Source organism: Ciconia boyciana, chromosome 10 (genome assembly GCF_034638445.1).
Source record: "Ciconia boyciana chromosome 10, ASM3463844v1, whole genome shotgun sequence".
Classification (NCBI taxonomy): domain Eukaryota; kingdom Metazoa; phylum Chordata; class Aves; order Ciconiiformes; family Ciconiidae; genus Ciconia; species Ciconia boyciana.
Genome location: NC_132943.1, coordinates 18,702,332 through 18,726,790, shown reverse-complemented (window position 1 = coordinate 18,726,790; position 24,459 = coordinate 18,702,332). Strand labels below are relative to the sequence as shown.

Genomic DNA, 24,459 nt, shown 5'->3' with positions numbered 1-24,459 from the left:
TGGAGGATGCTGTTGGCGGGGTTGTTCCAAGCACATGAAGGAAGAGGTGTCTGTGCTGTGGCCCACCCAGTCCCTGCCCTGTGTACCACAAGAGGCAGGGATGGGACCTGAGCTGTGGGCAGTTGGTACTGTAACAGCGTCTGGTGTCTTGGCCCTTGTGGTGACAACCCAGGGTGACACTTGTATTCCTGGCCGCAAGGGCAAGTTACTCACCAACTCAAGTTAATGGCTAACCCTGGGGCAGCTCCTGCAGAAGGTGGAAGTTCAGCTGTTTGAGGGCTGTGAGGAGCCCTTGGGGGGGGGATGGGGGTGGGAGCCTGCCCACCCCCTCTGCACCGCAAACTGGGAACGATGCGGGGAGGCAGCAGCATGAATGGGGGCTACTGTGGAGCGCCTGGTGCCGGGAGCCCTGTGCTCGCATCCTGCTCCCCACAGAAGATGTGCTCCTGGATGCTGAGCTGTTGCTTAGCCCTTCAGGTAAGGGGGGACCATGATGAGCAGACAGAGATGGGGTGATGGGGAGAGGACTGAGATCCCCGCAGGTGGCAGGGCAGGGGCCGCATCCTGCCAGGAAAAGGGTGCGTGGGGCTCTGGCCAGGGTGTGCTGGGAGGGGAGTGGGCAGTGGTGGGCACTGCCCGGGGGCCGTCAGTGAGCCTGCATCCATTCAGCGGGGCTGGGCATGGGGGGCTGAAGCTCTGGGTGCTGAAGCTCTGGGTGCTGCAGGGAGTTGCGACCACCCCCTCTCTTCCCCGCACAGCACCTGGCCGTGCAGGCCTCCTTGCTCTGCATCTTCCACCTCCTCCTGCTGCCCACCCTGCCTGAGGAGCCGTCCCATGCCCAGGCCACCAGTGAGCTGCTGGCACGCAGCCTCTTTGCCTGTGGCATCTCCACGGTGCTGCAGACCACCCTGGGGAGCCGGTGAGCAAGGGGGATGGAGGGGATGCAGCTGTTGCCAGGAGGAGAGTGATGCTGTGGCAGGGCATGTCTCTGCCCCCTCCTAGGCTGTGGGAAGACAAGCTTTGCTGGAGGTGGGAAGGGGCATGAGGACAACCCCTTGCCCTGCATCTCTGCACGGCTGTCCCTTTCCTGCCATCGCTGCATCCTCACTTCTTGCACGTCCCTCTAGCAAAACTGCTGTGCTTTCTCTCTAGCTCCTTGCTGCCTTGCTCCAGCATCATGTGCAGCTCCTCCAGACCATCCGGTGCCTGTGCTCCCCACACAGGGGCTGCGTGTGTGCTTTGGCAAAGCCCCTGACCTCTGCGCACATCCCATGTGCTGGTGCTTGGGATATGCTAGGGCACATTTGGGATATGGGGTGACATCCTGCCACTTTGGGGTTCTCATCTCCTTTCCTTCCCATCCCTTGCATCTCTGGCAGCCAGGGCTTTGGGAGCAACCCTGTCCCCTCTTTCCTCCCTAACGAGCCCTTGCTGTCCCCTTCCCCAGGCTGCCGCTGGTTCAAATCCCATCCTTTGAGTATCTGGTTCCTGCCATGGTGCTGAGCTCCCACCTGTCCCTCGGTGCCAGCACGGACAGGAACGGTGAGCACAGCCCTGGAGCCTGCGTCCCGTGGAGCCGGGCCATGCCGGTGCCAGGGGAACGGCAGTGACGAGGTGCCTGGCGCACGGGGTCGGGATGAGGGGTAGCAAGGGGTCCTGCCTGCTGGCCCCTCTGGTGATGGTGCACAGCACCCTACTCATCCCTGAGCACACCCGCAATGCATCTGGTTGCATCCCTGGGGTCAGGGCTTATGGGGACAGGGATGCTGGTACGCTGGCCCTTCTCCAGCCAGCAGCCTCCATGCTGCGTGCTCTTGGACCCAGCTCCAGGAGCCCATCATCCACGTATATCATATCCTTCCGAAATTCCCTTTCAGGCACAGCCGTGGCCAGCGCATGCCCTGCACCGCACTGTGCCGTTGCAGGGAGCCGGGCTGCCTTTCTGCAAGAGGTGGGTGCTCCTGTGCTGGGCTGGGGGTCCCCGTCCTCCTGCTCCACCAGCACCCCAGTTGTCACCTGCATCCCTGCTCCCCCAGTCCCTTTTCCAGCCCTCCTGGGGATTGCTACGAGTAAGAGGGGACACAAGGGGGATGTGCAAAGGCAATGGATGCCATGGTGCATGTGAGTGCGTATGTTCTCCCGGCCTTGGGTTGAGTGGAGCACGGTTGGAGCACAGGGAATGGGTGATGCTACTGGGGCGGTGGGAGCGTGGCCAAGGCCGGGTGTTGGGCTGCTCTCCATGTATCTTGCTCCACAGGTCCCATCCTTTCCTCCCACAGGTCTCTGGAGCCGTGCTGGTCTCCGGGCTGGTTCAGCTGGTGCTGGGAGTGTCTGGCATGTGCGGGTGGGCAGCCCAGCACTGTGGGCCCATGGTCCTGGCTCCCAGCTTCTCCATCATTGGGCTGTCCGCATACAAGGAGGCTGCTTTCTTCTGCTCCACTAACTGGGGGGTAGCGCTGCTGTAAGTGAGGCCGGGGGCCACACTGGTGAGCAGCCCCCGGGGCTTCCCTTGTCCATGGGGACAGGAATGGGGCATCCCCGTGGTGCACGGCATGCACTTGGGGCCCCATTGCTGTGATGCTGCATGGTGACCTGTGCTCCCTCTCCTAGGCTCATGTTCCTTGCTGTCACCTTCTCCCAGCACCTGGGGTCCTGCCGCTTGCCCTTCTGCATCTGGCCCCAGGCTCAGGGAGGCTCCACAGAGCCATCCGTCCCAACCCTGCGCACATTCTCGGTACTGTGCCCCTGCCCCCTCTGCTGCACCCAGGCTTCTCTCTGAGCCGGGCTCTTTGATGCGGGGTTACGTGGGACTCAGTGGCCCGGGAGCAGAGACAGGGGGAAGTCCTGGTGCAGCTCTTGGGGCATGGGCGCTGCTGGGAGAGTGCAGGGGACCTGTGCTCAAGGGTGTTGGAGCAGCAGAGCCTGGGATGCTCCCTGTGGGGGTAAAGGGAGATGTGGCATGGCTCTTTGGGAGAGGTGGCAGGACAAGGGCCTGTTGTTTGGGGCACAGCAAGCAGGCTGCTGGCCAGGGGAGGAGAATTTCCTGCTGAGGTTCCCCTTGCTGCCTTGCAGGTACTACTCCCATTTGCTGGTGTCTGCATTGTTTGTGCCATCCTCAGCCACCTCCATGTCCCCTGGGAATCGCTGGACCTGGCCATGGCACAGATGTCCTGGGCCAACAGCACGTTCCATGCCCCTTGGCTCCGCATCCCCTATGCAGGTGGGAGGCGGCAGGGCTGGGTGCAGCCACTCGCCCTCAGCAAGGGCCCTTGTCACCAGTCTCCTCTCCCTCTGCTGCAGGTGAGTGGGGGTGGCCGCTGCTCACCGCCCGGGCGCTGGCCGTGGGCATCGCCATGGCCATCGGTTGCAGCATGAACTCGGTGGGCTGCTACGTGCTGTGCGGGAGGCTGCTGCGAGCCCCCCAGCTGCCTCCCCATGCCTGCAACCGGGGGCTCTGCATGGAAGGGCTGGGCAGCCTCCTGGCAGGGCTGCTGGGCACGCCGGGGGGCACGGCCGCCAGCATCGCCAACACCTGTGCCACTGGCCTCACGCAGGTACGCCCAGGGTGGGGAGAGGAAGGTCAGGCAAGGGATGGGGAGGGGGAAGCAGGAGCAGTAGGTGTGGGGTACCCATGGCACACGGTCTGTCACTGAGCCAGGGCTCGGGGTGAAAGGCAGGCCTGTATGGCAGGATGCGGGTACACGGGGCGGGGAGGGGGGGTGACACTCCCCATCCTCACTTTCTCGTCATCCTCTCTGCCAGGCTGGCTCTCGCCCCTCAGTCCAAGTAAGTGCGCTGGCGTGCGTGGTGCTGGGCATGTCCCCGAGGCTGGCAGGGCTCCTCACCCGCATCCCGCTGGCGGTTCATGGTGGGTACCCTGCCCTTCCCCTGCACTGGGGTGCCCGCAGCCTGCCCGGCACTGCCTGACTCCTCTCCCTTGCAGGGGGAGTGCTCTGCGTCACCTACGCTGTGGCCGTGGGCACGGGGATCTCCTACTTCCAGTACACGGACATTGACTCGGGGAGGAACATCTTCATCGTTGGCTTCGCCATGTTCATGGCACTGCTGGTGCCACGGTGGCTCAGCACCGCTCCAGCTAACCTGGCCACAGGTAGCGGGGACATTCCCTGGGCAAGGCAAAGCCTTGGACCCCGTGGCATGGTGACCACACATCTCCAGTGTCCTGGGATTCTGGGGCAGCTCGTGGCAGCAGGCAGCTTCCTCTCCAACCCCTGGATCTGCTGCAGCAGCAGGGAAGGGGCAGGAGCTGCTGGGTTGGGATATCCCAGGTGATTCTGGTGTTGTCCCTGCAGGCTGGGTGCCCCTGGACCTCCTCTTCCTCTCCCTGCTCATGGTGCCTGTCTTCTTAACCAGTTTCTTGTCATTTTTCCTGGAGAACACGGTCTCAGGTGAGGGGATGTCTGCATGAGCCCCTGCTCTGAGGGCTGGATCTGGCTGTGGGACCGTCCCTGAACCAGCAGCTCTGCCTCCAGGCAGCTCTGCTGGGAGTCCCAGGGCTGGTGTGGGCTGGGAGGGTGCAGCCGGTGGAGGGGGCTCCTATCTCACAGCCCACCGCCCTGGTTGCAGGAACCCTGGAGGAGCGAGGGCTGCTCTCCGAGCTGGTGCTGCAGAAAGCCGGGACAGGCAATCGCCACCCTCACGGAGAGAGAGGCAAAGCCAGCCAGGCGTATGGGCTCCCTGCCAGGCTGAGAAGGCTGCTGCCATCCTCCTGCAGAGCCTTCCCCTGCTGCTTCCTCTGCCCAGGGGGTGAGGAAGATGAGGAGAAGGAGGAAGAGGAGGAGGGCAGCCATGCCACCGAGGAGGAGACCACTGTACCAGGGGAAGGGACGCACCTGCTCCCCAAACCCGGCTCAGGGGAGCTGCAGCCGGCCAGGAGGCCGAGCGAGACAGAGATGCCCGCGTGGCACACCATGGCCTGACCCTGTGGGGCAGGGACACCTCATGGGGGACCGGGGCTGTGCCCCCAAGGCAGCTTGCAAGCCATTTTGCTCCTTGTTCCTGAAGCCCACGTGGACTGGAGGGACCTGCACTTCCACACTCCCAGCACGAACCTCATTTCCCCGCTTGGGAGCGAGCTATAAAAACCTTCAACCACCTTTACCCTTTCCAGGAGTTTCCTTTCCAGCCAGGATTAGCCTGGGAGATGCCAGCCCACCCTCCCATGCTGCCACTGCAGCTGGGGATGTGGGTACCTCTAAAGCCCACCATCACAGTGTGGATGTGGCTGGGGAAGGGCTCAGTGCTTTGTCCAGCCCCAAAAGGCTGTCACCTCGGGCTCTGCTCACCTGCTGGCACTGTGCTTGAGAAGGGCTGGCTCTCCCCCTCCTCCCGGCCGTGCCCTAGCTGTGCCCATGGCTCCTTGATGCCTACGGCAGCAGGTGTATACTAATGCCCTGGCTCTGGCACACCAGGATGCCCCAGGCTGGGGGTGCAGCTCAGCTCAGTTCCCTAAAACAGTGACACCCCCCCCCCTTTCACCTGCAGCGAGTTGGTCCCAGGAGTGCTCACCACTTAACTGCCCTGCAGATATTGCTCTTGCTGCTAAACCAGCCAGCAGCGGTTCTCTGGGGAAGAAAACATCACCTCTGACCCCTGTGCTTAAGCTCAGCGCCTGGGTTCGTTTCCTGCTGCAGGCTGGTTACACGGACTGCAGCACAGTCTGCACCAGCCCTGCTTGCTGCTCCAGTGTTTACAGCAGATCAGAGTCCATGGGCAGAGCCCTGTGCTCCCAGTGCTGCCTCCACCAGCCTGAAGTGGCCTGTGAAAGCCCAGCCCTGCTCTAGGAAAGGCTAGGGCTTTGCAACCCTTCCGTGATGCAAGCCAGCCGCTGGTGCAAGCTCAAAGGAAGGACAGACTTAGGCTGGGAGGACAGTGGAGCTGGTCCACAGGAGTGACGTCCTCGGGCTGGACCACAGCTCCAGGTGGTGGCTGCCCCCTCCATCTGGTCCTGGGGAGCCCCCTGATGCCCAGGAACACCCAACGGTGGCTGCAGGGTGGGACAGACATGGTGCCGCTGTGTGTGCAGGTCCCCAGGGGTGAGCCCCCTTTCTCCAGCTGCCTGTGATCCCTGCAGCTGGGCCCTGTGCACCCCGTGGGCACGGGGTGCAACACAGCCCAGCCTCACCCTGCCAGCACCCTGCCCAGCACCTGTGCCCTGCACTCCAGCTGTGCCCAAAGCCCAACTGGGTCCTGCACCCCACCCTCTCCTGCACCCCAAACCTTCCTGTACTCTAACCTGGCCATGCAACCCAATCTGTCCTGCACCCTGCCTGGGTCCTGCACCCCAAAGCCCCTGCCTGCTCCCACCTCCCCTGGCACTCCCTTGGGATGCAAATCCTCCGGGATGACCACCCTCCCCTGGCCCTGCCCCGAGGGCGGCTGCAGCCTGCACGGTGGGTGGGGGGGGGTGAATAGGGTGCAAATGGGGGGCTCAGGGGCAGTGCATGGGTGCGGGGGGGCAGTTTGTGGGTGCAGGGTAGATGGTCTCAATGCAGGGGGTTGCAGGTGGGGAATCACAGTCAGCGCGTCGGGGTCAGTGCCCGGGGCAAGGATGGGGCCGTGCTCAGTGTGGAGGAGGCTGGTGGGCCAGGGCGTGCGTGGTGCCCGCGGCCCCTGCCAGGCTGGCACAGCCCTGCTCTGTGGTGTCTTGTGAGCCCAGTCCCCGGGCATGGGGGACACAGGCACCTGCAGCCCCAGCTATGCGGGGCTTGCTGGGGTGCAGCAGCTGAGTCCCAGCGCAAGCCTGGGAGAGCAGCAGTGCAGGTGCCTGCCCTGTGCCATGCCTGCACGGGCACCCTGCGGCTGCTGGGGCTGAGGAATAAAGCCAGGGCCAAGGGACAGGAGTTCCCGGCTGATGCTGCCTCTCTGGGCTGTACCACGCCCGCAGCCCAAGGGCTGTTCCCAGCTGGGCACTTGTACCAGGACATTTCATAACAGGAGCAAGTGCAAAACAAAGTCTTAAGACATTTCAGTCCCTATTGCTTTGCACAGTGTCTTGGCCGTGGCACCTCTGTGACAACTGAGGATGCTCACGAGGGACACGCCAGCTCAGGTCCCCATCCTCGTCAGCAGTCCAGGGAGCAGGAGCAGTCACTCCCTGGGCCCTGAGGAAGCGACAGCCGTGGCCGCTTCCCCGTGCCGATGACCTTTGGTGCGTGGTGCTACACATCCCGGCGTGCCCCGGTGCCTCGCACGCTGCGGAAGAGAGCAGCATTCTGGGAGCCGTAGTCTGGCCCTCGCCTCCGGCCCGGCATTGCTCGCTTCTGCAAAGCCCCTCGCCCCGACAGCCTTTGGCCTGCTTGCTCCTCTTGCCCTTGGGTAACTCCACGGCTCTGCAGAGCGCCAGTCCTGCAGGCACCCCCGGGATGCCAGGTCCCCGAGTGTTTTGGCAGGCAGGGAGCCTGTCACAGGGAGGAGCGGGAAGCGGCAGTGCTCGCGGGTGGTGTGGGCTGCTGCTGGTGGTCTGCCGGCATCAGTGCAGGCAGGGGACGGCGTGTTGCTTGCTTGGAGCACAGGGACAGGATGTCTGAGCAGCGTCCTGCTGCCCGTCCTGCTGCAAGCGGGGCAGCTTAAATGTTAATTTGGATGTAGAGGTCTCGCTGTATTAATGGCAGCGAGCATCAGATAACGCTGGGGAGGCAGCAGTTACATTGCCGTGTGTCTGCTGGTGCATTTGGGGTGCTTATTGTGAGCTGGGGTAGGAACTGCCCTGCACAGAGCTCCCCAAAATGCCCACCACAGCAGAGCTGCATGCATGTGCAGGGATGTGTGTGTGACCAGAGCTGGCTGAGCATCCTCACCCCTGGGCTGCGAGGTGGGGCTGGCATCATGGAGGGGCTGGCAGGGACCAAGGGTCCCTGTTGAGGCCACCCCAGGGACCAGGGTCTTCCTGGGTGGGGGGTGAGCAGAGACCTGATTGCTCTCTTGCAGATGGAAGGCTCCGAGGAGCTGGAGAGCAGCCTCTTGACACAGCCCTGGGCTTCTGTTTGCTTTGGCGAGTCCACTTTTCTTGCCAAAACGTGCTTCAGGGATACTGGCTACATCCTGCTGATCTCCGACCTCAGCAGCGTCTGGTACGAGAGTGCAGATGCTGAGGCTGTGGGACAAAGGACCAAGGTGAGTGTCTGGAAAGTCCAAGGACCTCCTTTTCTCCTCGCAACAGCTGACGTCCAGCGTAAACTGCTTGGGGACACAATGACTGTTGGATCTGACAGGGCTCGGGTGCAAATTCCTGGCCTGGGAAGTCCCCAGGCAGCTCTGCCCAAGCACTGTCACCCCAGTTGGCCGAGCACCTGCCTCCTGGGACAGTGGGCCAGGCTATTTAGCATGCCCAGGGCAGCCAGGTGTTCACAGGGGCTGCATGCTGAGGCCAGCACACTCATTTCACTTGTGGGATGGATGGGCAGCTGGTTTCCCCAGGACCAGTGTACTAAGGAGGAGCTTGAAAGAAGGCTGCCTTCCCACCCGTGATGGAGAGACTCCTGTTCACGTTCATAGCCAGGCACAGGCTCCCATGGGGTTTCCTGTCAGCACAGCCCCCAAAATACATGGGGCCATGCCTCATCCCCTCACCCTAGCCCGTGTGCCCAGGCTGCCATGTGCCACCCCGTCTGCCATGTTCCTCTGTCACAGAGTGGCTGTGCTGAGCAGCTGGTGGCAGGAGGGATGGGCACGCGGTGGCAGCCATGCCCTAGCTCTGGCAGGTTAGATGAGCTGTGACACTCGTGGTGGCATGCGGGGCAGATGCGCTAGTGGAGACCATTATACCCTGCCCACCACCCGGACCCTTCTGGGCTGGTGGAGCAGGGGAGCCTTCCCAGCTCAGCTGGCCTGGGAGAACTGGTGGGGAATGTCCTGTCGCGGGGCTGGAAGCCGAGGCCCAGGGATGGCTTTTTGCAGCGCTGGGACATGCAGGAGTAGTTTGGCTCCTTCTGTGCTGGAGTTGTTGCTGTTTGTCTCCCAGTGCCGAGCTCCTGGGGCGTTGCTGTACCCCTAACCTTGCCTTTCCCCAGGAGCTGAACAAGCGGCTGACGGTCCAGGTGTCCTCCTTCCTGCACCGCTTGTGCAACCTGATGCGCCTCTTGCTGGAAGGGGAGCCGGACACCGCCACCTCCTTCTCCTGCCATCATGCTGCCGGTGGCCTCAGCCTGCACGTGAAGAGCGAGATCTCAGGACTGCCCATCTACTGGGCCTTCCACTGCTGCCCCGCTCCCGTGGAGATGGTGAGTGAAGTTGCGGAGAGTTTGGGGAGGGGAAGGCCAAAATTAAGGATTGTCTCCTAACGCGTGGAGGCTTTTGGGTGGTCTCAGGCCGTGCTGGTGGCTGTAGGGTGCCTGGCTCTGCCTGCTGCCCCTCCCGAGGCTCACTGTCCCCGTTTCTCCCCATTGAGGGTTTGGCACCTTGGTTGGTGCCTTGCAGCGAGGCAGGGATGGCCCAGCACATGCTGCGACCAGGGCAGCAGGGAGATGTCCAGTCTGGGATGATGCCCTGCCAGCGCCCCGCATAGCCGGGCGATGCCGTTCTCCTTTGGTGCACGCCGTGAAGCGGGGCACAGAGCGGCGGGTACCCCCAAAGGACTCGCAGGCGGTCTGTCATGACAGAGGGAATTACAGCGGGGTCTCCCCGGCTTTTAAGGGGTTGCTCTTACCACTGCTGCCTCACATTTTGGGTTTCGGGAAGCAGCCCCTGGAGCCCGCTGTCGCCAGCTGAGCACCCAGGGGACCACCTCCGCCGGACCCCCCGGCAGGCGGCATGGGCGCTGCGGGGCCGGGGCTGCCCGGGCCCCCCGCCGCCGGCACCCCGGGGCCCTGCGGCCCTGCGCGCACAAGAGGGCGCCCGGCACCCGCTAACGGCCTCGGCGGCAGCCCCGGCCCCGGGGCCGGCCCTGCGGCTCCGCTGCCGGCGGGCGGGCGGCCGCGGGAGGCATCGCCCTGGAGCCCCGACACCCCCCTCCCGCCGGGTCCCCCGGGTCCTGCTGCGGGGCACGTCGCTTCTCCCCCCGAATGGCTGTGCTTGGGCGTCACGGGGAGGAGAGCTGGGCTCCCCAGCTGCTGTGCGGGTGTCTGTCCTCGCTTGCAAAGTTGAACTGGGGAGCAAATAAAGTCGGGGTCCTGGCTTGGCTCGCCCTAGGGACTTGCTGTTCCTCCCTGGGCAAGAAGCGCAGAGGCTGAGCTGAGAAGGTGCAAAGCCCAAGCTGTCGGCTGGTAGCTGCTCCTCTCCCTTTGCCTGGAATCGTGATCGATGTCTGCGAGGCACCCAAGAGGTGGGAAGCAGTTGGGGTGCTGAGCGTGGCTGGTGTGGATGCAGGAACGGGGACCAACTCTGCCCTGCTAAGCTCTACTCAGCAGCCGGCCAGGGGCTCGAGACAGGCATGGAGCCCACCTGGCAAACCGCTGCTTGCCCCGGCCCAGCTCTGCAGCGGGTGGTGCCCTCTGGGCGCTTGGGTGGCTGGTGGCTGTCACCTCTGTGGCTTGTGCCTGGGGCAAGCAGAGTGCAGAGCCCACCGTGGGCTCGCCGCAGGAGCAAGAACGCTTCGCGAGCGATGCTGGATTTGCTGCCCTCTCACCTGTGGGCTCAGCCTGTCCGCAAAGAGAAGGGCTGTGCCGGGGTGAGGGGATCCCAGGCGCCCTCCCAGGGGCTGCGGGAGGTGATGGGCAGGAGGCTGCTTCATGTACCTGGTGGGCCAGGGCAGCCCAGCCTGGCTCCAGGGCCGGGGACGTGCCCAGGGCCCTGCATGGGGCTTGTGTGGCCATAAGCACAGTGGGCACGGTGGGCTGCAATGGGGAGCTGCAGTCTGCGCAAGTCCTGCACATTGGGATCCCCGCTGCTTTTGATCTTGCCTCCCTGGGAAAGTCTCTCCTGTTCCTTGAGCTGCAATTTGACATCTCGGATCCTTCTGGTTTTTCACCCAGCTGTGCCTGTTTCCTGCGTAGGAACGTGCCTTGGGGTGTGCAGAGCTGTGGGGAGGGTCTGGGTGGCACATGGGGGGCTCTCTGCCTCCTGCTGCACCCCAAATGGCAGGTGGAGCATTGGCCACCCCTGCACCCTGTCCCCACTGGGCTCTCCCACCCAAGCTCTCCCCTGCTGCAGCCCCCCGCTGTGAAAGGATGGGGCTGGGATGGAGGGACGTGTCCCGCAGCATCCTGCCTCCCTTCTCCCAGCTCATGTCTTTTGACTGCTTCCCACTGGATTTGGGTGAGACGTGGGATATCTTGGGGAGCCCTGCGTGACCTGGAGTGCAGCTCTTGCTAGGGCCTTGCTGGCTGCCCTGCTTTGACTGTTCTATGGACAGCTGTGTGCATCCTTGGACCTTCCCTAGAGTGTCCCTTCTCCATCCTAGGTGTCCCGTCACCTTGTGCGGCCCCTGATTCGGATGAGCCTGGTGTTGCAGTACCAGGTGCAAGAGCTGTCCTCCCTGCTGCTCCAGAAGGATGCTGAGATTGAAGACTACAGGGAGAGTGGGGCCACTCTCAGCAGAGGTGAGGAGGGATGCCTGGGGCCGAGAGAGGAGCAAGCAGGGAACAAGTTTTCTCCTTAGCGTGGAGCTGGCATGCTCTGCTCCCTCTGGCTATTACCCAGCCACGCTTGTGTTTCATGTTCAGCCGCGCTGGCAGCAAGACGGTAGCCAGAAGGCTGGGGAGCAGCCCCTGGGGAGAGCTGGAGGAGGAACAGCCCTTGACCGGTAGCCGGAGGAGTTGGGGAGTTGCCAAGGGGCTCTCCGCTTCGCCAAGAGCACCTGGCCACTCCCCAGGAGCGGGGATGCCAGCAAGGGCCGGCCTGGAGCAGTGTCAGGCTCCCTTCCCTGAGCTCGGTAGCTCGCTTGGAGAGCAACCAGGGGCTCCTGGCTCTCCCCGCTGCGGGAAGCGCAGCAGTGTGCGTGGGCCCCCCTCCAGCGCCCAGCCCGCCTCGCCATCGGGGGGGACAGGAGGGAGGAAGCCCCCTCGGGTAGGATGTGGGTCAGGACCTGCCTGGGGGACCCACCCCGGGGGGGTGTCCTCCACCCATGGAGATTGGCTGGGCACTGTTTTTTGGGTCATCTCTTGCTAGCGCCGTGCTCTCCCCTGCTGCCAGAGGTGATACCTGCCCTTCCGTGGGAACCTTGCCCCCCCGGGATGTGGGGTCCGATGGGGTCCAGCCCTGACTTGCATATCATGGCCAGGAAGGTGATGCAGTCCGGGAGCCTGGATCTGCCCTGCAGCTGCACTAGAGCTGTGCCAGCCAGCCATGCTCTCCTTTCTGCTGCTGCGTGCCAGCTCTGCAGGGCTTGGAGCAGCCAGGACAACCTGGTTTGGGTCCAGAGACTGATGCTGGTGGGCAGGCAGCCTCTCTTGTCCCTTGCCTGGGCAGGGCAGGAAGCTGGGAGGAAGCTTTGCACCAGTGCTGCTGAGCAAAACTAGCCAGGTGCTTCTCCAGACAACATCTTAGCAATGGTGGGGAAAAATTAGTGCTTTGAAGGAGGCGCAGAGAAGAATGAGGGATAACAGGGGCTTCTCCCTGTCCTGCAAGAAGAGGACACAGGCTGGCTCACCCCTCCAGAAAAGCAGCTGGAGACAAGCAGTCCCCTATCCCGCAGAGCATGGCTGTGCGGTGCTCAGACCCAGGCAGCTCTTTCCAGCTGGGAATGGTGCTGAGCATGTCCTGCCACTGTCCCCTGCTCCGCTGTGTGGGAGGGTGCTGGGACAAGTGTGGGTGAGCTCTGGGCTCTGCTACCTGGCTGCTGTGTGCATCAACAGGCTCAACCTTATTCCCCTACTTCCCTGTGGTCCTTACACCTTCTGCTAACCAGGTGATGTGTCCCTAGCCCAAGGGGCCTGCTGGCCTCTTCCGCTGGCTCTGGAAAGAGTGTGCTGGAGCTGTTCCCCTGCAGCACCCTCACCCCATGGGCAGGGGAAGGGGAAGCTGGGGTGGGAGGTCTGGACAGACCTGCCTGGGCTGATCCCTGCTCTCCCTTGCAGACCGCCTGCGGACAGAGCCCTTCCAGGAGGAGACGTTTCAGCAGAACTTCATGGCTGAGGTAAGGAGCGGTGCAAGTCCTCCCTCCTTCGGCAAAGGGGTGGTGGGGAGCTGGCGCCAGCAGCCGCAGTGTGAGGTGTGCTGGGCTGAATGGGGGCACTGGTGGGGATGGCTGGACTTGCCTGGAGAAGGGTAACGCCCCCTGGCTCTCCCATGGCCCTCCTTGTGTCCTTACACCTCATCTGCAGGGTGAGCAGAGCTGGGGGCATGCCTGGCATGGCTGAATGGGGACGTGGCACTGTATTTTGTCACCCTCTCGCCACTGCCTGGCTGCTGGGAGTTGCTGGAAGTGCAAGTTGGGCTGGCTGCTCCACGGGAGCGTGTCATCGCTGGGGCATCCTCACCTGCCTCCCACACTTGCCGTGGACCTGAAACACCGATGCTGATGGCAGGCAGGGAGCAGGTGAATGAGGAGAAGCCATCTGCTCCTTTTGGCTCATCTACTGCTTTTAGGGGTGGCTTTGCAGTGGCCCATTGTGGGGACAAGTGCCTTTCAGCCTGGTATCTGTGCTGTGCCCACCGATCTCCCCTTGGCACACTCGGCTCTAAAATCAGACATGTGCTTTGCAGAAACTGGGGCTGGAAGGAGAGAGTCTTTCCTCTGATCCTTTTTCATTACTGGAAATAATCACGGAAGCACTAAAATGATTCAAACCAATGTGGCAAGATCAGAAACGATTGATGCCCATAGATGCAAAGACTCAGCATGCTTCTGAGTGTTCCTGTGCTCGCTGTGAAGGCACAGGAGTGGGAAGCAGCAGTGTCTGCTGGGGACCAGGGAGTCAGCCAGGGTGTCCATGGTGTGACACAGGCTTCTAGAGGACATCGCTTTGCGAGACACATGCTGATGCTCTTGCACAGCCGGCAATAAACCATCTGCAGAGTTTCTAAAAATTAGAGACGATCCCTCTCTTATATGAGAGGCATTGCATCCAGCGCAGGCAACTTTTGTTTCCCCACGGTTATGATGGATAGGGATGAATTCACTGCTGGACTGCAACTTGGAGGTTGCCTAGGGACCGATGATCATGACCAGATTACATTCACCCTGGGCAAAGAAAGGACATTCCTAAACAGTAATTTATATCCTTCATGCTTTGAAAGGGCTAATTTCCCAAAGCAGGGGGAAAATTATGAGTGAAATCAGCTCGGAGGAAGCATTTAGATAGAAAAATGTGAATGAAAATGGTGAGCTCTTTCAGAAGAATTTCAGAAGCCACAAAAAGCCACAATTCCACAATCAAGAAAGAGGGCAGCGCTGGCTGAGAGCCCGTTCTGGTTCAGCGGCAAAGTGAAGGCAGCAATTAGAAATAAAAGAGCAGTTTATAACAAATGGGAGAGCGGGAGTAGATAGCAATCAATATAAATTAGAAATTATGAAGTGTAGAAAATGGATAACAGAAGCTAAAGACATCAGGGAAAAATCATGGCGAAGGACAGAAGGAAAGGCTTTTATTTAGTGTAGTAGCAGAAAACCCCAAGCTCCCAGCAACGGGATAAGCTTCTTAGTAGACGGAGGTGGTAAAATGATTGATACTGGAGCAGACATGGCAGAAGCAGTCGGTAAATGTTTCGGTGCTGTTGCTGGAAGGATGCAGGCAGATGTGCCAGGATCAGGGGATGATGAAGCATGTCTTTGTCCAAGGGTCAGCTGAACAACATCTGCTAAAGGTGAACGTCAGGCTTGACACTCAGAGTCCTCCAAGAGCTGGTAGGGTGTGGGGCATGGGGGAAGGTGCTCAGTGGTGCTGGGCAGCTGCTGGGGCGGCAGGGCAGGCAGAAGGGGAGCAATGCAGCCCTGCACAAAGCTGTGCAAAAGCAGCTGGTGGGAAGCTCATCCGGCAGAGACTTAGAAGATGGGAGGGCAGTTGGTGCTGTGTGTCCCGGGAACAACCCAGGAGCAACATCTTGGGGCCAGAGCACCAGATGGGGAATGGGAGGGTTTGGGAGATGCTCCCCCTCTGCATCCCCTGGCAGCCAGGTCTGAGCATCGGCCGCGAGGGACAGGCTGGTGGAGGGGTGCAGTTGTGCGTTCAGTCTGCCTGCGGAGGTCTGTCCTCTCTGCATTCATCCCATTGCTTTACAAACCAGCTGATGACGCTTTTAGCGCATGTACCATCCCACGGCAATGAGCCATGAGATGCGAGCAGCTGCTGCCTTTGGTTTGAACGTACTACCCCGTCGTTCCTCCTGATGTCTCCTAGGTCTTGTGTTAGTGAGGAACACCAAACATGGCTTTGCAGCTCTCCACCACCAAATCTGGCTGTTCACCCCAGTCTCCCCTCTCTTCCTGCAGCAGAAGGGTGGGCTGGATGATCTCGTTGTCTCTGGGCAGGTATTTCAGAGCCCCTGGGCAATTTTGTACTCCACTTGCCAGCTCCAAAAAGGAGCAGCAAGAGGGGCTGGGGTCCCTTGGGACATGCCACGGGAAGCCGGGAACGCTGCGACCGATTCCCGCGTCTGGTTTTTCAAAAAGACGCCGGACAATCAGCGCGGAGTCACAGGAATGAATTGAGGGCTGGGGAATGAGCCCGGCATTGAGAGACTTGGAAGGGAAGAGCTCCGTCTAGCTTATCAGGGAGAAAATTGAGAGGCGCCTTGATTACAGTGCGTGAGGGTCTTTACAAGGAGAAAATGCTGGTTAGTGAAGGGCTCTCTTTAATCTCGTGGAGAGCAGCAGAGCACGAGCCAGGCACCGAGAGCTGGAGCCAGGCAATTTGGAGCTAGGACGGAGGCACTTGAGTTTGCTCCTGTGGGCGATTAGTGATCGGGGCACGCTCCCAAGGGCAGCGGTTGATCCTCCATCTCTTGATGTCTCCAAAAGTGGGCTGGGAGCCCGCCTGGAAGAAAACCAATTTGCTGGGCTCAGTCTCGGGATGTGCGTGGTTGAACGTCAGCGGGCAGGAGGTCAGGAAGAGAGGTCTGATGGTCCTTCCAGCCTCTCCCTCTGGAAACGGGGCTTCAGGTTGTGGATGTTTGGTAGTGGTAAGCACCTCCTGGCTGGAAGGGGGCTGCGATGGTGTGGCGCAGGGCTGGTGGGATGTGGGAAAGCACTCCACGGCTTCGCTCACTTCCCAAACCTTTGCTGCATCCCCCATGGAGAGGAAAGGACCTGCCAGTCCCCCAGGGCAGAGCTGCACAGGGATGCTCCTGCCTCTCGGCTTAAACGTGCCCTTTCCCTGGGCTTGTGTGCACTCGGCTGTCCAGGGCATTTTAACTAATCATGGGGAGTTTTCCAGCAAAGCCCTGGGAATATTTATACGTTTAGGAAACGACGCTTTCACACACGCAGTTTTTGGCAAGGGTTCACTGCTGAGCAGCTGCCTGGGCTTGGGCAGAGCTGGAGGGAGAGCAGCGGCCGCGTGCGAGCCGAGGCAAAGCCGGCAGCTTTTATTGGCAAGCCCAGGGCTTCACGCCATGAGAGGAAAGAGCAGGCGGCTGGAGAGGGCTCAGCACCCCGGGGCTGCCCCAGCACCCTTCCCAGCAGCCTAGGACCCAGCAGGTCAGGGGTATTTTGTCCCCAGGTGTCCCTTTGGGTTGCAGATGTGACCCCACGGGGCAGTGTGGGGTGCCTACCCATGGGTTTTGAGAGCTTGCCCCGGCCTGGCTATGGTCGGCATTTCGTGATGTAGCTTCTGCCAGAGCCCGTGGCCCGGCTCTGCGAGGGGGACAGGGTCAGGGGGTCCATGCGGTGCTGTGCCCTCTGCCCCAGGCAGGGCAGGGACAGGTACGCCGGGGACAAACTCACTGATACCATCAGCGCAAATAGAGCCCCCGTGCCCCAGGATGCTTCGCCCTGCGTATTTTTATCTGCCGTGGCCAGCACGCACGGGGGCGGCTGCTCCGTGCCTCCGCAAACCGAGCGCGGGACCTCGGCAAACAGGACGCAGCGGGTTCACGGCTCGACCCCGGGGCCCGGCGAGGAGGAGGAGGATGTGCCATCAAAACAAGCAATGCTGGAGAGGAAGATAAACAAACAGGCGGCTTCCAGTGCAGCCCTGGCCAAGGGCGAGCGGGAGCCCCTAGCCGGGGCTGGCGGCAGCGCCGGTGGCGGTGCTGGCTGACGTCAGGGCGCCCAGGGGTCAGCGTCCCTCTTATTGTTCCCCACCGGGGCTGGGACAGGGGCCAGGCGCCCGTCCCCCTCCCACGAGGGGACATGGGCCAGCGGGGCAGGTGGAGGGCAGCTGGGGCGCCCGCCGGAGCCACCGGCCATCGCTGCCCCAGGGTCCAGCCGGGCACCTGCCTGCACACTGCCTGCCTCCAGCGCCCTGCCTCTGCTTTTTAACAGGCGCTAAAAATAAGCCCCGGGGAGCGGAGCTGCCGTGGTCTGGCCGAGGGCGAAGGCGGCGGTGGGCCGCGCGTTTTGCAGGGCGGGGACGGCGTCCCTCAAACCCGCGCCAGGCCGGTGTGGTGGGGAGGAAGCGGCCCTTTGGCTCCTTCCAACGAGGGATGTTTTTAATTAGCGCAAGGTAGCTGCGGCTTTGCAGCTGCGACCGGGCCAGAGTGGGGCCGCAGCGTGGGCGCGACATGGGCTGCTCGCACGCAGGTTGCACGGCCCGGGGAAGATGATGCCGCTGTGGGTGCTCGGCCGGGCTGGGCTCCCTCGGCATGGGGCTGGGGAAGAAGCCGGCGGCCGCGGCGTTGTTCCTAGCAGGGCTGAGCGGTGCAAAAGTTGCAAGGCCCTGAGCAGGCTGGCTCAGGGCAGAGGTGGCAGCGTGGGGCTGGCTTTTGGGATGCTCGGATGAGCGGAGCAAGCTCTTGTGTGCAGCCAAGCATCTGTGCTGTGCTCGTCCAGTGAGACCCATGGGTGCCTGTGTCCTGTTCTGGATTGGGGCTGCTTGTGGGGTCCTTGCTTCATTCCTGAACAAGCCTTGGTCACCCCATCTCATTGCTGCCCTGGGGTCCAGGTCCCACGCTAGAAACGTGGTGGGCTGCGGCCGTGCTCAGGGGAGCAGGGCACACACTGCCCTGCACACACGTGTACGCAAGGAGCTGCACACTGCTGCAATCAGGAGGAGCAGAGGATCACTCGTGCTCAGCGTGAGCGTGTGTGCAAGAGCATGAGTGTGCACGCAAGAGCAGGAGCTTGCACACAAGAGCAGGAGCGTGCATGCTGGTACTGACGGGTGCAAGGGGCAGAGTGCCATGTCCGATGGCTGAAGGGGATGGGGGCCAGGGGCCAGCACTTTGTGCCCACATTGGGGTATTTGGGGAGGAGCACAGGTGCTCTTCACTGCGTGGGGGCTGACCGCTGCATGGGCACCGGCCCCCCCGCGGTGTTTGCCATGGAGGCGTGTGGCGGGCGGCGCTGCAGTGTTATTTATTTATTTGCTGAGGCCCGATCGGGTGAGGGGGGCCTGGCCAGGGCATGCTTTCTTGGCCACCACCAGTAGCCACAGGCTGCTTGCACGAGCAGTGAGTCAGTGGAGCTGCAGGCTGCTAAAACCAGACTTGGCACGGGCACCCCGGGGCAGCAGCCTGCCCAAAATAGTGCCCAGACCGCAGGCAAGGAGCGAGCCCCCAGCAGCCGGGCCGGGGCTGGGCTGGCCATGATTGCTCCAGCCCTTGCATCTGCTGGGGACGGGGACGTGCCGCAGCAGCAGCGGCTGCTGTCCCAGGAGCCCCACGGGGATGCTCCTGCTGGGGCTGTGGGGCCCAATCCCCTGTGACTGCGGCTGTGCCTGACCGTGGCTCTGGCACTGCCAATGTGGAGAACGGGGCACCTGGGCCAGGTACAGGCAGCTGCCTGCTTGGTCCCTGCCCCACTTCAGCCCAGCATCACTTGGTGGCTGGTTTGGGGATGGAGGGATGCCATCACAGCCACCCTCCCTGAGGCACTGTACGGCCCTTGGCTCTGCAGTGGCATGTGGTCTGGCACGTGCAGGGAACCCTCTTTTGCAGTTGGAATCTTCCTCATCCTCTCCGTGCCATGCCGTGCTGTGCTGTGCTGTGCCGTGCCACGCCACGCCATGCCATGCCAGGTGCCGCTGCAAGCAAGCAGAGGGGCGTCACAGGCCGACTGGCAGAAGGGGCCAGACCCTACTCCTGCGGGAGAGGCCCCAGCCCGTGCACGGGCACCGGCTGCGCGGTGCTGCCGAGGAGCAGCTCAGCTCGGGGGATGATTGATCTCGTGTCAGCAAGCGGTGGTTTGAGCCAGTGCCAGGCCTCAGCTCAAACGGGAGCATTGAAGGGGGAGAGCCCCTTCCCCCTCCGGAAAGCGGAGCAGCAATCCCCCCACAGCCGCCCTCGGCCTCGCTCCCACATCTTGGGCATAATTGGCCCCGCGGCCGCAGGCAGCTGCCCGGCCCTGGGGAGCGCGCAGGGGGCACCGGGGAGCGCGCAGGCATCTGGGGTCCCAGCCTTGCCAGGCTGAGCTTGCTGGGGCTGTGTTTGGGTTAGAGGAGGGCAAAGGGGGGATGTGGGGACAGCTGGTGGGGGGAAGGTGCGAGGCACGGTCTGCCCCTCGCTGCTGCACCCCGCAGCCGCCTGTCCTGGCCCTTCGGCTCAGGATGTGGCAGCGGCTCCTACAAGCAAAGGACCTTTTGGGGAGGAGAACAAGGTGGACTTTGATGGGGCTCTAAAGGCACTGCTCTGTGTCGGCAAGGGACGTGGCGGCTTCTCCGTCCCCAGCTGATGGGGTCTGGACCGGGGCGTTGCCATCCCCGCCAGCTCTGCCGGCCGCGGGCAGGGCAGAGGAGCGGTGCTGCCTGCACCCCCGGTGCTGCCTTCCCCAGCTTCCTGCACCCCCGCTGTGCCCGAAACGGGCTGCCAGGTTTATTCACCATGTCTCTCATGTCCTGAGCCCTTCCCCAGCTCCCCCCATACCTCCAGCTGTGCCCCTTCTCCTGTGACATCCACAGGCAGCTTTTTTTGGTGTTTCTGAGAGCTGCTCCCTCCCTATCCCTCGAGCCAATGCCCAGCTGTGCCAGCCCATGCAGAGGTGGTACTGAACAGCTGGACACATCTGGGCAGGCAGCAGCACCCGGGGAGGGGTTGCTCTGCACCCCAGGGGGCACAGCCATCGGATTCCTGAGGCTGCCTGCTCCCACTCCACTCGGACTTTCGCATCCTATGTATCCGTGTAAGGAAACAGGGCCATTCATGTATTTCTCTCTCTATTTATACCTCTCCCTTTCCGTATTTAGTGTGTGCGCAGGCAGAGGGGGCAGTGAACGCCAGGGCCACTGATGTTCTTGGCTCCAGCGCCGGCTGGAATTTCGTCCTGGAATGTATCCTGAACCGCTCTGAAAACACGAATAAATCTCTGTGTGTTGTGTGCATGTGTGTACACAAATATATAGACAACGTATAGACACAGAGCCGTATAGGGCATTTCTGAGCTTTGCTATTTAAAGGAAGGAGTAGTTAGAGGGCTCTTGGCAAGGCGAACACCTCTGGATCAAAGGGATGCAGGGTGCTCTGCTAGCAGCCAGGCACCTTGGGAGATAGGTGGCCCTTGTTTTGAGGACAAAACAAGGGAGTCCAGGGAGCTGAAGCCACACCGTTGGTGACATACCCAAGGCAGCATGCCCAGCCAGCCTTGAGCAGTGCTCTGATCCCCTGCGGGCTGCATTTCGTGGAGGTCTCTACACCCTGGTCTCCAGTTTCCCAATGAGAGCCCCAGAGAGCCAGCTCCTGTGCTGCTGACACAGCCTGCAGAGCCTGCTGTGCAGCCAGATGCAGCAGGGCAAGGATATCAGCCCCTCTGGGGCACGGGGTGGTCCAGGGCTTCTGGAGGGTCAGGGGTTGCCTCCTGAACATCAACTGATGCTCACGGCTGTTGAGGAAGGACTATGATGTGGAAAAGGAGAAAAGAGATGTTGGGTAGCAGGTCGCAAGTAGGTGCTGAGCTGGGCATCTCCTTGGGATGCTGGAGCATCTGGTGCTCACGGCTGTCTGGGAAAGATGATGAAAAAGGGAAAATAGAAATTGGGTACCAGATCCCAAACAGGATGCTCAGCCATGCCAGGAGGGCAACTTCTCGGGAGGCACTGGCAGCTGCCTTGCTGGGGATGCTGGATGAGGTCCCGGCAGGAGCACTGCTGGGCCTCCCAGCACCCCTTGGCCAGGGAGCGGGTGCCCTATCTAGCCCAGCTCAGGGTCACGCCAGCTTCTTGTCTGCCAGGTGCTGAAAAACCTAATATTTTGGGCTGAAAATGCCCACGTTTGGTCTCTGGCCAAAGGCGATGTGTTTGTGGGTGGGGGAAATTGGAGCAAATTCCTGCTGCGAGTCCTGCACGTGTGCGCGGGCGTGCGGATAGGGGAAATACAGTTTTCCTTTTGAAAAAAAGCCCCGCTTATTTTTATACAGAACTCCAGAAGGGCTGAAGGTGGAAACTTGGCCTGTCAGCAGCTGTCACAAGGGAGCGGGTCCCTGCCTGAGTTTGGGGGGAAACCACAGCTGGGTGTTAATGGGACTGTTAATGAATTAATGTTGGCTGCTGGGGGCCGGGGGGGAGCCTGGCTTGGCGGGGCATGCGCGCAGGGAGCCCTGCCCGGCACACGGGCTCCGGCTCCCGGCATGGCTGCAGAAAGCCCCAGCTCTGGGATCCATGCGCCTGGGGAGATGTGAGCCTCCCCTTCCAGTCGTGTCTTGCTCTCCAGGTTGTGGAAACGCTTGGAAATGTGGCCCCGTTGTGGAGGAGAGGGTCCCAAACCAGAGAGCATGCATGCAGTGAGCATGGGTGTGTTATCTTTTGACTGTGGGCATCTGCTGCCTGAGCTGGTGGTATTGCTTAATGCTGGGTCTCCTCAGCTGCCGAAACCAAATCTTTAAAGCAATTTAAAGAAAACAGCAGGGAAGTGAAATCCCCCCAGGTTTATTTATGGGTTGGAGAGCTTGTGCTGCTCAGTCAGTGTAACATCTGCAGCAGCGCTGATCTCTGCATGGCACTGCCCGTCTGCAGCCCTTCTTGGGGTTATTTCTCTTGCTGTCTCCCCCAAAATGTGGAGGAGCACCCATTGAATGGGGTGAGCTCAGCCATGCCCCATGCTGCGGGCTCAGTAGTATGTTTGCACAGCTCTCACACCTGGCTTGCTGGGGACAGCTCTGGAGGAGGAGGAGGTCGTGCTAACACGCTCACCCGATGCCAGCATGGTAGGGGTGTGGTGGGGCTGAGGAATAGCACCGTAACCTGGTTGGACTAGAAATGAGAGGGAAAATGCAGAGAGGATCTGGGAAAGAGAAAACAAATTCTTCTCCATGGGGCTCTCCTGCTGCGTTCGGCTTCAGGCTCTGTGAGTGAGACCTCAGCCATGGGGAAGCCTGTGGCATCTCCTGTTTCACCCTCTGGTACCAGACAGCTGCTGAACCAAGAGGAAAGGGTGACCAACCTGAGGGAGGGATGACCGTGCCAAGGAAGGGATGACAATGTCAAAGAAGGGGTGACCATGCTGAGGAAGGAAAGACCACACCGAGGAAGGAATGGCCATGCTGGGGAAGGGAAGACCATGCTGAAGTAGGGATGACCATGCCCAGCGTGGGACTGTGGACAGGTTCCTCAACAGAAGATGCTGTTATGGATGGAGACAGAGCCTCCTCCTCTGCTGGGAGGAAGGCTGGAAGAGCCTGAGCTCTTGGGAGCTCTGCTTGCTCCCCAGGGTTGCTGTGCTTGCACCCAGGCTGCAGATGCTCTTCCAGCTCCAGTGTTGGGTGTCTGTAGGTGGGTGCAGACAGACCCTCACCTCAGTAAGGAAACCCCTCTGGGCTGTCAGACCCAGTACCTTTCCCGGGACCCTGTGCTGGCCCTTTGGGGTCAAGCTCCAAGTGTGCAGCCGTTGACTGCTGCCCAGTGCCGAACCCGACTGGTGGGGCTGAGGACCTGGGCAGGACAGTGCCTGGGCTCCTCTCACAGCCCTCCTCCTTGCACGGGTGGGCTCTACACAACTGGCCCCCCATGCTGGAGAAGGTCCTTCAGAGGATCCCAAAGCCCAGCTTGGAGGGGCTCTGAGGCTCCTCTGTGCCCAGCCGCCAGCTCTTGGGAACCGGCTCTGGCTCCGCTGGGCCCAGAGCCCTTCCCAACCCCATCCCAGACAGACGGATATCCCAAAACCCACTGGTCCCAGGGGCCGCCGCTCTGGGTCCCTCTGGCTGAATGAGGTGGTGTGCGTGTGCCCAGACTGTCCCCTCCTGTGACTGTACAGTACACACGGCTAAATATATGTCTGTGCAGATACAGGAACTCAGAGGGGCTGAGTGATGCTCCCTTTCTATACCTCTTTTCATGGGGAGAGCTAATGAGATTCATGTCATTAAAGGGCTGATGTTTTGTGGGATGGGAGCCTTTTAAACGGGATGTGTCCTGGCTTAGTCATGGCAAATATTTACCAAAAAAAAAAAAAGAGAAAGAAAAAGAAGGGACATACCGTATAAAATTAGAGTTCTGAAAATAGTATTTAGAGCAAGTGAGAGAGAGGAACCTAAAACAGAAAATACAGCCCAGTCTGTTCAGGAGTGAGGGGAAAAAGAGAGAGTGAGGGGAAAAAAAAAAAGCCAGAGATAAAACGAGAGAAACCTCGGCAGTAAAAACAGCATCTTGGTAAATAGACTATTAAAAAATTCTGACCTGCTTTATGGCTTTCTTGGCTGCCGTTCAGCTGTGCTGCCCTGGCCGGCACGGAGGGAAGGTAGCAGGAGCCGGCGTCTGTGTGGATGCTCAGAGCCCTGGGACGCGGCTCCCCCCCCGCGCAGCCACGCGGGGCGTTAAATTTAGCCACATAATGATGGCCCTGAGGAGGCAGCCTTTTGTAGCCACACTGTAATTACTGCCTCGCTTATAAATTTTATTTTTCTTATTATGTTTCCTCCTCCTCCTCCGCTGGGGAAGGGGTGGGGGGGGTCTCCCACACCCCCATCAAACCCACAGCTCTCTGGAGAGCGGGGGGGTACTGCTGCAGGGATGGAGCAGGTCCATGGGATGGAGGGGAAGCTGGGAATCGCTGCCCAAGCCCAGCGCTGCCCTGTGCCGCTCCCCTGCCCCAGTACAGGGCTCATCCCCGCATTTGGGGATGGGGGAGGCATTGAGCTAACCCTACCATGGTAGGGTCCCCGCAGCCCAAAGGGTGGCTGTCTTGGCCCCCCCGAGCCTTAGCATCGCCCTCTCAGGGTGCTTCGGAGATGGGCTTGTGCAGGCAGCACCAGGGGGTCTCTGGCAGGGCTGCCAGCCCACAGCACAGCCAGGCTGGGGAGGCAGCCGGGACCCCCACCAGATGCAAGGAGCGGCTGTCCGGCCCCGCTCGATGGGTCACTGCTCCTGCTCCTGCTCCTCGTGGAGGAGGGAAAGGCAAAAAGGGCGAGGGCTGGCCCCGGCCCCCTCCTCCTGCCAGGAGCAGGGCAGAGGGGACGGCTCCTCTCGGAGCCGGTGCAAGTGGGGGACAGCTTCAGACCCGGCAAGAACGTGCCAGAAAAGGTCTCGTTCCCCTCTTGTT

At 61.3% G+C, this 24,459-nt stretch overlaps 2 protein-coding genes across 3 annotated transcripts in view; both read left to right on the top strand.

Annotated features, from left to right (window-relative positions):
• Nucleotides 1-351: 351 nt before the first annotated feature.
• Nucleotides 352-5,100, top strand: SLC23A3 (solute carrier family 23 member 3). Its single transcript, XM_072874712.1, has 12 exons — nt 352-477; nt 759-919; nt 1,448-1,542; nt 1,878-1,951; nt 2,280-2,461; nt 2,611-2,734; nt 3,073-3,220; nt 3,301-3,554; nt 3,763-3,868; nt 3,944-4,111; nt 4,314-4,409; nt 4,588-5,100. Exons 1-12 carry the CDS (start codon nt 352-354, stop codon nt 4,938-4,940), a joined length of 1,887 nt encoding a protein of 628 aa, XP_072730813.1. The 3' UTR covers nt 4,941-5,100.
• Nucleotides 5,101-7,249: 2,149 nt separating this feature from the next.
• NHEJ1 (non-homologous end joining factor 1) overlaps nt 7,250-24,459 on the top strand; it is a 45,613-nt gene continuing 28,403 nt past the window's right edge. The window contains exons 1-5 of one of the 2 annotated variants that reach the window (XM_072874366.1): nt 7,250-7,338; nt 7,951-8,136; nt 9,033-9,242; nt 11,360-11,498; nt 12,975-13,033. In XM_072874366.1, coding sequence (XP_072730467.1) covers nt 7,951-8,136; nt 9,033-9,242; nt 11,360-11,498; nt 12,975-13,033 — 594 coding nt within the window. In that variant the 5' untranslated portion in view covers nt 7,250-7,338. Of the gene's footprint in view, nt 7,393-7,950; nt 8,137-9,032; nt 9,243-11,359; nt 11,499-12,974; nt 13,034-24,459 lie in introns of both variants that reach the window. The other variant, XM_072874367.1, reaches the window with a different exon arrangement.